General features: G+C 35.4%; 1 protein-coding gene across 1 annotated transcript in view; it reads right to left on the reverse strand.

The window, feature by feature from the left end:
* Positions 1 to 2,452: 2,452 nt before the first annotated feature.
* The window catches only part of mogat2 (monoacylglycerol O-acyltransferase 2), a 36,705-nt gene continuing 25,207 nt past the window's right edge, over positions 2,453 to 13,950 (reverse strand). Inside the window, exons 4-9 of the mRNA XM_020930317.2 lie at positions 12,747 to 12,944; positions 11,627 to 11,805; positions 3,568 to 3,772; positions 3,310 to 3,484; positions 2,827 to 3,026; positions 2,453 to 2,607 (exon numbers count right to left, since the gene is read on the reverse strand). Of these exons, the coding sequence (XP_020785976.1) occupies positions 2,453 to 2,607; positions 2,827 to 3,026; positions 3,310 to 3,484; positions 3,568 to 3,772; positions 11,627 to 11,805; positions 12,747 to 12,840 (1,008 nt within the window). The 5' untranslated portion in view covers positions 12,841 to 12,944. The remainder of the gene's footprint in view (positions 2,608 to 2,826; positions 3,027 to 3,309; positions 3,485 to 3,567; positions 3,773 to 11,626; positions 11,806 to 12,746; positions 12,945 to 13,950) is intronic.

Below are 13,950 nucleotides of genomic sequence, written 5' to 3' on the forward strand. Positions count from 1 at the left end.
AGATGTGACAGAAATTTCGACAACTTTGACAGCATATTAATTAAAAGTGTTTTGTTATGTATTTATTATTATTTATATTTATTTTAACAAAAGAAATCAGTTAAACTTGCTTAATTTATTTTAACGTTCATCAACACGTGACTTTTTTCTGCCTACTCTCTTATTGTAGCCTCCCTTTGATTTGCATTCTCTTTCCTCCAAACTAAGCAGAAGGTTAATGCTTTGCAGTGCATCATCAGACATTTAAATATATAGAGATATATTCAGATTTCTTTTTTTCTTTGTTCATATGATCCATTAAAATATCTTTCCACTTCTATTTTCTCAGTTAAATTCATGTTTGTAATATTTGTGTTTTTTTAACATAGACTACATGATTATTATATAATATTTTTCTATAATATATTAAAGATGAAAAAATTTCTGTATGTCCAAACCCAAACAATACTTATGATTGGATCCCTTGACAACAGGAACTGTTGTTTTTGTTACAAAGAAAAAGATAAGATAGGATCCAGAGAAATCAGGCCTTGAGTCCTCTGTACTTTGGCCAACACCTTAAATAAGTCAATAACACTGGTGCTCTGACCTCACACAGAGTGCTCAAATTAACAAACTGTCACTCCAACAACACAGCCAGGTGCAGAGAAAGAGAATGAAATGTGTGCTATGTCACTATATATTATTTTAATACATTCATAACAGGATTTGCACCGTGTGGTCACCTGTCTGTCTTTAGCTGTCCTGCACAGCTATTAAGACCCCTATCCTAACCTTTTCATTGAAATGCATGCATTTCTCTTGCAAAGAAATATAGACTTCAACTTTTTTTTCTCTATGATTCTGTTACCTCTTTTGACTGTTTTAATATTTGTTTTGTAAAGCATCTTTGAGTGTCCTTTGCATGTATTGCAATCAAGGTTGTAATGTTGGAACTTATTGCCATTATGACAAATGCTGTTATGACATATGATAAAAAACTAAAAAGCATATGGTTTTATTGCATTATTATCTATAAGCTTAATTTTCCTGAGCCTGGTATCAGTAAAATAACTAATAAAATAAAATAAAATAAAATAAATAAATTTTATATCCTGTCAATCATTATTTCATCTTTGCACTGTTTGTCCTTATGAGATATATTTTGTATTACTATATTTCTATATTTTAACTATATTTTTATTTTTACTTGTACATATCCATTTACAGTCTCTTACTATCTTTGCTACTTATTTTGAATGTATTATTACCATTTATATTTTTGCTCTTTGTTATTATATTTATTGCAATGTGTGAGCTACTCTGACCAAATAATTCCCTTGTGGATCAATAAATGTTGTCTAAGTCTATGTCTAAGTAGTTCTAATCATCAGTTCTTCTCTCCAAATCACATGTGTACAGTTTAGACCGTGTTGAAAGTTCTGGGATATTGTCCAATTATTTCTTAACCTTTTATTAAAGTGGCTGCCAAAGTCCAGTCCTATCTATTAAGGGCCAGCTCCAAAAGAGTAAAGTTACATGCAACGTGATAAAGAAATAGATTTAGACACACACTCAGGTGTAACTCCTTTTATCCAAAACAATTTACAAAAACTGAACTTTTGAAAAGTGATAAAGGAACACATGTAATCTCTTTGAAAAACACAAATTAGAAGGAACATGATGGAGATTTAGAAAAAGTTGAGTATATACAGTGTTGGGAAAATTACTAAATACATGAACTGAAAATATGTATACAGAGTACAAAATGTGAGTAACTGTATTGCTGGGTTTCAGAGGACATCACATCATTATATAGGGCAGTATTATTTAACACTGACAGAGAGTAGCTAAAATCAATAATTAAATCAATTCAGTGAGTTTTTAGGTCTAGTCAATAATAGAAATGATCAGGTTCATCATTTATACATTTACCTTTTGAATACTTCATGGCAAATACAATGTAATCAACAGGGAAAATAGTCTCTTGCTCCCCATTTGGAAACATGACATAATCACATTCTAGGAACACAGTTAATTTCCAAACATTTCATCATGTAATTTAGGCTTCATACTGTGAGTGATCAGCTTCAAATAGTGAGAAAATAGAAAAGTCTAATTGCACATGTGTGTTTTTTTCCTTCTCTAATGAGTGACAAATAATTGCATAAGAAATGGTGCAACAAACATAAAACTTTTTAATTCTAACAAATTTTATTCTAATTTAAAATTTTCTATTCTATACTGTATTGTTTACACTATTAGATAATTCATTCCAATGTGAAAGTATTCAAAATACAGTACTCTGATTGGATCATGTATCAGAATACACAACAAAATACATTCTAAAGCAGGTATTTGGTATTCTATAACTGTATACATTTTCAAAGTATTCTTCCCAACACTACTGGTATATTTTTTTGTAATATAAAATAGTATTTCACAGTTTGCATAATTTTGTCATTGAGTTCATTTACACAAAGTTCAGATGTACGTTCTTGTCCACACCATAATCGGTTTTATGCTTCTCGAAGAGATTGCTGAGTTCATCCATATAATGCTGATGGAGGGCATCAAGTTCCTCTGATGTTGGTCTGGGATTCTTCTGCACTGGGATAGGTCGCCCAACTGCAAAGGTGACAGGACAATACACGCACAGTCAGTTTACTTTATCATTTGCAATAACTTGTGTTTCATGCCAGTGGAGGAGGAGTTTATTTAAAACCTGATGAAAGGGACTGTAATAGTTTGTGTATTAAAATGGCCATTGCCAAAATCAACAAAGGTATGATGAAGAAATTCATTATCACTAGAAACACATTAAGCAAAGTCGTGATGTCCACTCACCGACTGTGTGGATGGGCTTTCTGTAAGGCATGAGACCAAAGGAGTATTGGAAAATACCACGGGCATGGAAAAGAGGCAGGGAAATACCCATAATGCCTTGCAGCCTTTCCTGAGTCCAGCGAAGCCATGTTCCTCTTGGGTTGTCCACTTGATCAAACACTTCATTCTCCCCAAAGGAGAAAACAGGCACCAGATGAGCACTGAGAAAAAAGTTGTCACGGTTTTAAATTGATTAACAATATTTTGAATGTCCTGTACTATGAATTTCATAGCTTTCTCTTTCTAAACCGATATTACAACATAGATGTGCTTTCCCAGGAATTTCTATGTATGCGACTGAATAAACCTCTGTTTTACTTCAACCACTTGTAACTTTAAATACACAGTTACAGAAAGCATTCATGCACTGAGTCATAAGGGTTGAGAGAATTAGCTGTAGTTAAAGGAGAATTAGCTCTTCCCCCCGGGGCGCTATGCTCTCACCCATGCTCCATGGCCATTTTGATGAAGCCTTTCTTTTTGGCCAGAAGAACATTGAAGGTGCCAGGATGAGCATCCAGAGCCTCTGGTGCACCTCCAACAGCGATTACAACAGCCTTCCCACTGCGGCACACTTGGAGCGGGTAACTGGCACTCTCTTTGTCTGACGGGATCAGTCCTGTGATGTTGAAAGCGGGTGAAGTAAGGCCAAGGGCAAACTCAAGCTTGTGTAAAACCACTGTATAGTCAGGCTGGTGGTACCTCCGCACATGATGTAGTCCCTGAAAAATGGGGCTCTGAACCACAGCGGCAGCATCAGCATGTAACTGGTGAGGCCGGGGAACAGCTGCCTGAAGCCGGTGGTGTAAACACAGAAGTTGGTGAAGGCTCCAGCCACCAGGACTCCATGAGGATGAAAGCCCATCACATAGTTGTGTTTGGGGTCGAGGTCAGCTGTTTTCACCAGCTGTGTAAAAGAGATTTGATGTGATTTTTGTGAAAAGTATATACAAAATACTGCATGGTTCGACTGTGCTAAAATTGTAGTTTCAACAGTGCCCCTGATCTCCTGAACTCATTGGTCCCATGTCAACTGTTTGCAAACTGTTTGCTTTCTGAAAGATCAACTTAGTGTATACAGCTACCAAAGTGCAAGTTTTGGCTACTGATGGGTTTCAGATGATTCATCATGACTCTGTAGGCCAATAATATGTAATAAAGATGGGGGCAGGTAAAATTAATATAGTTAAAATGCAGATGACTCCATTTGACACAGGTTTTACATTTTAGGTATTTCTTATTGAAGTACAATGTAATCAATAGGAAAAACTGTCTCTTGCCCCCATCTGGGAGTATGACATAATCTGAAAAACACCAATAATTAAACTCCAAACTACACTGTTGCAGTTCTGTGTGAGTCACTGATCGCTCTTTGAGTTGGCACAGTGGTTTGGTGCATCTTTAGAGCTCAGATCACAATGACCACTGTAATTGTAACTTGGTCTGGTTTGGTCTCCATGAAGATAAAAAGGTTTACCATACTGTGAAATATTACAGACAAAGCAGTAACATCTCCATGGAGAAAAACGTTTGACAGACCCTCCACCTGAATAATTACACAAAGCCCCTTTAACTAGAAGTATCTTATATTAGGTGCCTGATAAATTTTCTACAGGGGTAGGTTGTACGTTTTTTCTTCTTCCCACTCCTTTTTGAGAAAAGTGCTTTTCTGTTGCTTACAATATATATGTAGTATCATTTTCTCTATTGGCACAACCTTGAAAATAAAAAAATATATAGAAATTTGTGGTCAATGTAAAATTGTTTAAATACTACTTTGTTAATAAATGAATACATATGATGACAGTAAATAGCCATGTGGAGGATTTGTTTACATATTCTGATTGGCTGAGAGAATATCTAGGTCAGAGTCACTATAGGTCAGTGTAAAGATTTGCTTGTTGTTGTTGATTTGACTTGAGAGCACTGTGACTTTTAGTGAGGCCATCATGCTCCTACAGTACCACACCTCTGTGCAGGACCCACCACACCTGCTGATAGAAACTAAACAACTTTTTATTATCATTTATCTGTGATGTGGTCTTCATTATCATATCCTCTACATTTCTATACCATTTTATAACACTGTGCATCTTAATACCAGGTTTTATTAAACAAATGCCATTTTTTCCTTCTGTTTGCATTGGAGGAACATGCAAATTACCTTAAGTTAATAATTAAGTCGAATGAGCCTCAAAAGTGTTTATAAACGAAAGTGCTTTCTGACCAATCAGAGCCAATGTCCACTTGTACCAAACATGATGCTGATTACCGGGCTATTTAGGCTAGAGTATGGATAGTGTCTTAAAACTATAAGGAGCTAAGTAAACAAATATGTTAATATAATAATAATAATTTTGGAACAAATATATTTAGACTGAAGCTAAGCTAAAACTAAGACCAAAAAAAACATGTGAATGCACCCTTAAGATAAAACTTTATGTATTTTATTCATTCATACTCAAGGGCAGTCCTATAGGCATTAACTACTTTAATTCTTAAACAACTATAATTTACAGTGTTCATTTTGTTTACCAAAATATATTGTTATAGTTTTTGTCAAAGTAAAAAAAAAATTATAAGGACACAATCTATGAGTATGTACAGTGGCGATCCTACACTGATTTACTCCCAGGGCAATTCTAGTTGAAAAAACTATTATGGGTTTAGTCAACTAAATTTGCATGACATTTTCAGAATCAGAAAAAGTTCACAAACTAGGAACTTACTTTGGTGATATGGTGCAACATAAAACAGTTAATATAAATATTTAAAGTAAAAAAACAAAAAAAAACAAAAAAACTAAAGACAAATCTTGACTGACACTAAAATCCATTTGGTCAAAAGATTAAAACTCAAAGAATATTAATTAAGTATATAAATTTCTTCTCAACATGCACTCCCACTGAACACTAAACGTTCAGTCTAAAGCGAGCGAACATCGGCTGGTGAAGTTTGAACTCTTGTGAAATTAGAGACGGTGGGAAAGACAAACCAATGAAACAAACCGCACTCTTCAAAACACACAGCAAGTCTTAGGCCTTACATTGACTCTTTGTTTTGACTTAACGTAGCGTACAGTCAGATGATACTGCAAATGACGTGCACAGAACCAGGCAAGTTACACTAATTTAAAGGTGCACTGTGTAACATTTCTGGTGGAGGGTCCGCCATATGTTTGTCCACTGATCCGAAGTTTGTGCGGTTCAATTCCCAATTTTGACATAAACATCATTGGTTGAGCAGTCAGATCCACTAACCCACAGGTTGGTGGTGCAATTTCATCTCCAAGATAATTGCTGTCATTGTGTCCTTGGTCAAGACACTTTTCTCCACCTCGCCCCCAGTGTTTGTGTACACTGGTGTATGAATATGTGTGAATGGGTGAGTGGCTCCTTGAAAGTGCTTTGTACCCTTGAAGATAGAAAAGTGCTATTTACATAATTTTTTACCATTTAAAATTCATCTGCTTCTTCATTTTCAAGATGTTCCATAGTACGGCATTAAACTTACTGCCTGACCAGCCAGAACCTTCTAACCTTCTCTGTACAGGTCAGATTCTAGATTCTTCAGGTAATGGACCCTCCACCAGAAAGTTACACATTGCACCTTTAAACTACTTTACAATTTGAATATTAATGTTAATTTTATTTTTATTTATTACACCACATTACACACAGCGTTTTGAATGTACAATTAGTTTTATTTCTTTACTGCCCTTCTGTGGCCTTTTTTAATTTTATGGCCCAGCTTTTATTGTAGAGGATTGTTTACCGCATGTTCTGGCTGCTATACTCAGTTGGCCCACTTTTCATTCTGCAGACATTTAACCTGGGGTTTTACAGTCCAGAGGTTATTTCTTAATCCTGGGACGTTTGTCTGAAAGGACTTATGTGTCACCATCGCAAAGACCTAGTTTTAATAAAGGTGCACTATGTAGCTTTTCTTGTGAAGGATCTGATTTTATTGCTTTGCCCAGAATGTTCGACAGTATGGTAACATATACATTTATTCAATTACAGGAGCAGGTGTATTGCTGAAAAATACTTTTAAAATCAGGCATTCTTACAGTCACCTCTCCACAGATATAACCTGTCACTTGGCTTGGTGGCACCTCCTGATTGTCTCCATGGATATAGATAAGTTTAATGTCATACTGTGGAATATTCCAGGCAAAGCAATACCATCTCTAGACCCCAAACTAGTAAAGTTCCATAGTGCACGCTCTAGATGTCATTCTAAAATAATAATAATAATTCCTATTTATACTTTACGAATCAGGAGATCTTAATCAAAACTAACTATGTGGATGTAAACATGAGCTACATCATAATCTAGTGTTAAAATGGTGAGCTGTTATGTATCCAGCACAATTTTCTTTACTCCATACCATAACCAATTTTTGCTTTTTTTGAAAAGTAAAAACCAAAACTAACCAAAAATACATACAGTATGCAAAGGCAATTGGATATAGTGCATTATCTTCAAGTTAAATGTTGAAAAATGTAACAAACAAACAAACAAACACCTTATCTGGGCATCAGCCTGTCACAATAGCACAGTTTGAAGATTGTTTGAGATATACTGCTGAGGAAAATATAGACAATAATCGAAATGGTTTAATTCCCCACTTGTCCAGGCGTGGTTGTTTCATCAATAGGGGCATAACATCTAATATTAATGCTCACTAGTAAACAAGGGCAGGTCAGTTTCTTAGACTTAGACTTAGACAAACTTTATTGAGGGAAATTACTGTCTAAAACTCCTAACTTTGGGGCTGGACTTAGTTAAAGGTGCACTATGTAACTTTTTGGTTGGGAGTCCATCACCTGCTTGCTTCTATGCATATGATATTGCTCTATCTGGAATCCTCCACAATCGACATTAAACAGCTCTGACTTATATTTATTCAATTGCTGATGGTTTTATAGCACACAAAAGAAATTGTAAAAAGATCTGACCTGTAACTTGGTCCAGTTTGGTCTCCATGAAGATAGAAAAGTTCAATAGCATACTGTGAAACATTCCAGACAAAGCAATAACATCTCCATGGAGAAAATCATTTGACGGACTCTCCACTAGAAAAGTTCCAAAATGCACTTTCAACTCAGAATAATATAAATCCTAATACCTCAAGTCAGTGCCATTAAAGTCAAAACTTCTTGACTGCAAAAACTGTGTCCAAATGACCACCACTGAAACCTTCTCTACAATAAACAATAATATCAAAACTAATTTATACAACTGACACAGTGACCCTAAAGCAGGATAATCCAAGTAAAACCTTACCTACATGAGCCATACTGGTAAAAACATGAGCTGCACTACACTTTTGTTTCCATCTATAATGAATAATAGAAGACATATATTCAAAATTCTACAGCTCAAATCTGATTGTGGTACAGAAAAATAGCAAAAATTCTCCTTTAGTACAAAGAAAAAGTGGTCACGATAAATACTGAACCCCCAAACACGATTCTTTCATCTATCATTTAGTGAACAGTGAGTCGATCTAGTAATTACTATGAAAAGTCTTATTGAGCAAACATATGAGAAACATTTTTGGCTGGTAACATAGAACCAATTTTTTGATATTATTTAAATTTTAAAATCATAGACAAAACCTAATGCTCCCACACTGCAAATGTGTAAGGGAAGGATGACTCAAAAGGATGCTGAAGAGGATATAGAGCAAAACAGTGACTAAGATGTGAGCGAGTTTTTGTTTAAATCTATTGTTTAAATGTTTATTTGTCTTCAGTGTTACACCTCATTGTTTTTGTTTTATTTTAGTTCTAATCTGTTTTTATTTTAACATTATGAAAAAATTAATACACATTTATTGTAATAAAAAAAAAGCTTGAAACCATTTTGGCAGGATTATGCTTGAGTGTCAGCTGATATTTGATTGTTGTGTTAGTTGTTTTGTATAGTTTTGTGCATGTTTTAAGTATAGAGAGAAGGGTGAGGTGTCAGTTTGTTATTTTGTTTGTTTTTTGTTTGTTTGTTTTTTTTTGTCTATTTTTATTTTTGTTTTGTAATATTTCAAAATTGAAGAAGAAGAAAAAAAAGCTTGAAACGTCTTACATTCCAGAGAAGATATGCAGTGATGTCAGCTATGATGTCTTATTGAACAGAAGGGCTTGTATTTCCTTTCAGTCTTTGCTAAAACTTCATCATGCTTTTAAGATCTAAAAACTATCACATATGCTGCAAGCAAAATGCATAGCCGAGTGAGAAATCAATGATCAATAATTAATAATCAATCTTTTGTTAATATTGTACCTATAGTGTGCATGTGTGTTTAAATATTGCATTAAGAAATTAGATGCATATTTTCAATCTCACTGGGGTTTTACTTAGTTAGATATTTTCAACAATTTTGCTTTTCATTTTATATACTGATCTGAACTATCTGACTATCTGTTCTTCTGGTCAGTAATGTATGTCATTATCAAAAATTATTTTATCTCATTTTTATAAATTTACCAGCTACATGCACCTCCCACAAGTAACCACAAGGTGGACACAAATGCTGTATTCAAAATTGCTGGATTCGAAATTTAAAAGACAATTTATATTATTTTAAATGGCATTGAAATATCTATCAATATGAAAAAGTAGCTTGAATTATTATTATTATTATTAGTAGTAGTAGTAGTAGTAGTAGTAGTAGTTTATTTATTTCATTCATAAAGTATAAAAAGACATCAACAGTTTCACAACATCAAACATACAAGAAATGAATGAAAAGGAGCAGAAAGAAGAGTCATCTTATGTTATCTGCCCCCCTTTCCCTTTTCAAGACAAAACATCAACACTGATAGTTGCTTTAAAACATTTCAAATCTGTGAATGTGATTAGATTAATGATTGGCGTTCCCCCTTTTACAACTATGACTTTTGGGTTCATTGTTTTGTATACATCCTTTGTCTGCAGATTCACTATGACCACTGCACTGTAAATAGTTGGATGACCAGAGCCACAAAAGGTTATCTCATCATAAGATTCCTAAAAATTCACAATTCAAATGACATCAACAACAGAAGTCACACTGTCTCTGCCTCAAGCCCAAAAAGGACAATGTACTTATTATGTACTTTCTTCTGTTTAAATACAAAAAATATACAATTAAATCTTAGTGTATTGTTTTATATACAGTAGTAAACTATAGCAAATACTACTAATATAACTTTTACCCTTACCACTGCTCTTAATACTTTTATTACACTGTATGCAAATTAAGAGACAACCTTTTCACTTCAATTTTAAGTTATGTATTGCAATCTCCAATACAAAGTTAGATTTCTTTTCATTCATTTTTCCAAAAGCACATAGGTATGAAATGTGTTCAAATAATTTCCCTTCTGGATCAATGAAGTTCATCTAAGTCTAAGGCTAAATGTCCAACAGATTGGCCAGTATGATTGATCTCAAACCTGAACAGTGTAATTCAATAATGGCAAGACAGATAAGATTTATGGTGGAACATCCTAAGCAAAGAGTTAACATTTTCAGGAGATTACTCAATATGACCCTGCACCATACAGCACCTAATCACAGTTCACTGGTGGCACTGCATGACTTTTTTTGCTTGCCCTACACTTGGAACCACAAAATAACTCTTCTCCTCTGCTTCCAAATACGTATGTTGTATAAATAAATGTTTGCTTGCTTTAAATATTATTCTATATGTTAAAAGGAATAGGGGAAATGAGTGTAAAATATCAGCCTAAACCCCTCCAGTCTGTAGAATGGCCAAAGTATTAGGTGTAATGTTTGTGTTATTTCATAAATTATTGTAATATGATTAATGATTATACCAAATGACAGAAGAAAATACATTACTACACAATAACGGAAAAAAAAAAAAAAAAAAACAAAAAAAAAACATGATAGCTAGTCTGGTCACAATGACTCACACTCGCACATTCACCTCATCAAGATTGGGACTAACCTGAGACTAAACCTGGAACTAAACCAGGGCTGGACTAGGACCCAAAACGGGAAAAGGATCAAACCAAGTCCAAGTGTGAACGCACCCAGAGATAAGCTCCTCCCAAAGATCACAGATTAGATTAAATGCACTGGGGCTGAAAGCATGATCTGATCTTCTCTGACCTGCGTAGACATATAGACCTATACCTGCCCCTGGCCATGTGACTAGAAGAGGGTGATAATCTAAAATATATATATCGTATCCAATTTCCAATTTCTCCCCATGAATTACAGCAAAATTTCGAGTACAGATATATTGTATAAGCAGCTCTTGAGGTCAAAATAAGGCCACTGTGTGCTGTCTGCATCAAGTTATAAAGCATTTTCCTGTCTAATAATGAGAAAGTGCGGGTTAGTATGCTAGTTGTTGTTACCTTTGCCATCAGAGAAAATCTCTTGTCTCGGTCTCTGTAAAAAGTGTTTATAAACTCATCACTTTCAATAATTAGGATGCTTAGAATGCATAAGGTAAATGAGGAATAACTTTATGTTTTCACATTTTTATGAGAGTAAAAATCAGGTAGAGTGCTTTTTGCTTCTTCTGAAAGATTTTAATTGGTTAAATCCATCTGTCAATCACTCAAAGCATTGTTGAGGTGGACCACTAGGAGGTGTGGGTGGGAACACTGTGCATAGAGTGACATTGAAGTTTGGGATATTACCAAAATTGCAGATTGTTGTTGTCACCAAATACATGTTTATCACCATATGGCCCAGCCCTACATATGACTTTCTTATAATGCAGTGTATGTTAGGATCTTACCTTGACGGGGAAATAATCACGCATGTGGTCCCATAGTTTGAGATCACAAAGGAAAGGCACCCTGCGGCCCCCACGCCATGGAGTGTCGTAGTCAGTGAACCACCAGATGGCGTACAGCACACTGATCAACCAATACCGGGTGAATAGGAGGTATAAGAAGAGGAAGATACAGAGGGGTGCTAAAAGAGAGATTTATAAGCATTATTATTATTAACATGATATTTCAAAAGGTGCATTACGTAACTTTTTGTCAGGGGTCTGTCACTTGCTTATTTCACAGTATGACCTCAAACTGCTCGACTTTACATTTGTTCAATTACAGCTGGATTTATAGCTCAAAAATACCTAGAAAAATGCTGACTGTGATTGTGAGAACTGAACTGTAACTTGGTTTGGTCTCCATGAAGATAGAAAGTCATACTGTGAAACTTTCCAGTCAGAGCAATAACATCTCCATGGAGAAAAATATCTGACGGACCCTCCACCAGAAAAGTTACACAACACACCTTTAACAGAAGAAGTGAGGATTATAGCATTCAGTTAGATAAGACACCATCATAATTAGACCCATGTGAGTTTATTTGTGAGAACTTGATGCAATCTCCTTTAATTGAAGTGGATACAGCTGCAAGCACTGTTCCAAATTTAGACACTGTATTCAACGTTAACAATGAGCATGTACTAATTTGTGCAAAAAGTGTCTAAACTATGTTCTTCATATAAGGAACTAAAATAAGATATGGTAGTGAAAAGGCAACTGCAAGGCATATATGATATTAGTTACAAAATATTGAGTGAAATATTATTAGAGTGTAATTGTGTATTATTAAAGCTACAGTAAGTAAATTTATTGAGGTGCAACTGCATGATTCTATAGAAATAAAGATAAAACCATACTTCAGAACATTCTACATGGAGATTGCAGACAAAAGACATTTCTATGGAAACAAGCAGGAGGGTTTTAAATTATGGAATAACATTATATTTGATTGCCATCTTTCTTGCCAAGTTTAAGAATTTTGAGAGAGCATACAAACTGTATAAGCAAGTACAACATGAGGTTACCTAGCACACTGGGAAATTGCCTAGTACACTAGTAAACTGTAAGACCAAACCTCACCTAAAGCCAGGAAGGAGAACACCCACACGAGCGTCACAGCAGTCTGCAGTCTCCTGTTCAGGGGCACATGCCACGGGGCAAAATCGATCTTCATGATTTTCACAGAGAGGACAGAGCCACGCGCCCGACCTGCTGCAGCCACTGGAAAAGGAGCACTCTGGGACTGAAGAGGGTCCAAAGTCTCATTTCTCCATGAATCTGCATTGACAAGCTTATCTCAAGTCAAGAAGTCACTGTGAGCTCTGTCAATTCATATCTACACACTGACTTTTGAACCAGCAGGCTGAGAGCCTCTGCACCCTTACTCTGATTTTATATTTGAAAATAAATCAAACTACATCCAACAATATCTTGTCTGTTTCTGAAGATGGACAGTACTATAAGATGCCTGTTTTTTTTTTAACAATCTACTTTGCTCAAGGGTCAGTAAAACATGCAGGACAGTGCCATCTAGTTGAGCAATCAGGGAACAGCATCTCTGTAAAAATAAGGTTGACTGCTGTACATTAAAAATAAACCATATCTATTATGTTACAGCACAATAAAGATGTGCCAAGTGTTATTATGTTCTAATATGCTCGTCATATGATTTTAAATACTAGGACAATGTTTATATTGTGAACCAAAATATTAATAGTAGCCTATATATGAATCATTATAAAACAACTCTCCCCTGGAGCCTGCAGGTGTCGGTCCATTATAGTATTATAGCTAATCGTACAGAAATGTCATAAAAACAAGCCAATTTACTTGGTCAAGCTTTTTACAACAATAGTTACCCCGAAATACAGCTACTGTGTCCTTCAAAATAAATGTTTCACATGTGGGGGTCATCAGTGCTTCTCGGTGAAAAGTCTTAGCCCAAGCCCTTGTTCCTCTATATCACAAACCCATACGATAATAACGCAATATTCATGTGGTACATTGATACACTGGGGCGTGTGTAGCAGAAGGACTACGGAGCTTTTACTTTGTCTCTTCACGTACATGTGGCTGTTACGTTCTCCTGCTTACTATCTCGTATTGACTGAGCAAACTGCGCTGCCAGTGGGATGCTGAGCAGGCGGGCGGGGTCGTCTTTCCTACAGTGGCCTGTCGTAAAGTGATGAAGCAAGAGCTCCGGGACAGAGCGGACACACAGAGAGGAACGGGACCTTTTTTCCAGTCAACAACAAAACCGATAGAACCTTTCAGATGAGTTACA

This window comes from Boleophthalmus pectinirostris, unplaced genomic scaffold (genome assembly GCF_026225935.1).
Source record: "Boleophthalmus pectinirostris isolate CB_2022bp ecotype Guang Dong unplaced genomic scaffold, ASM2622593v1 HiC_scaffold_12, whole genome shotgun sequence".
NCBI lineage: Eukaryota > Metazoa > Chordata > Actinopteri > Gobiiformes > Gobiidae > Boleophthalmus > Boleophthalmus pectinirostris.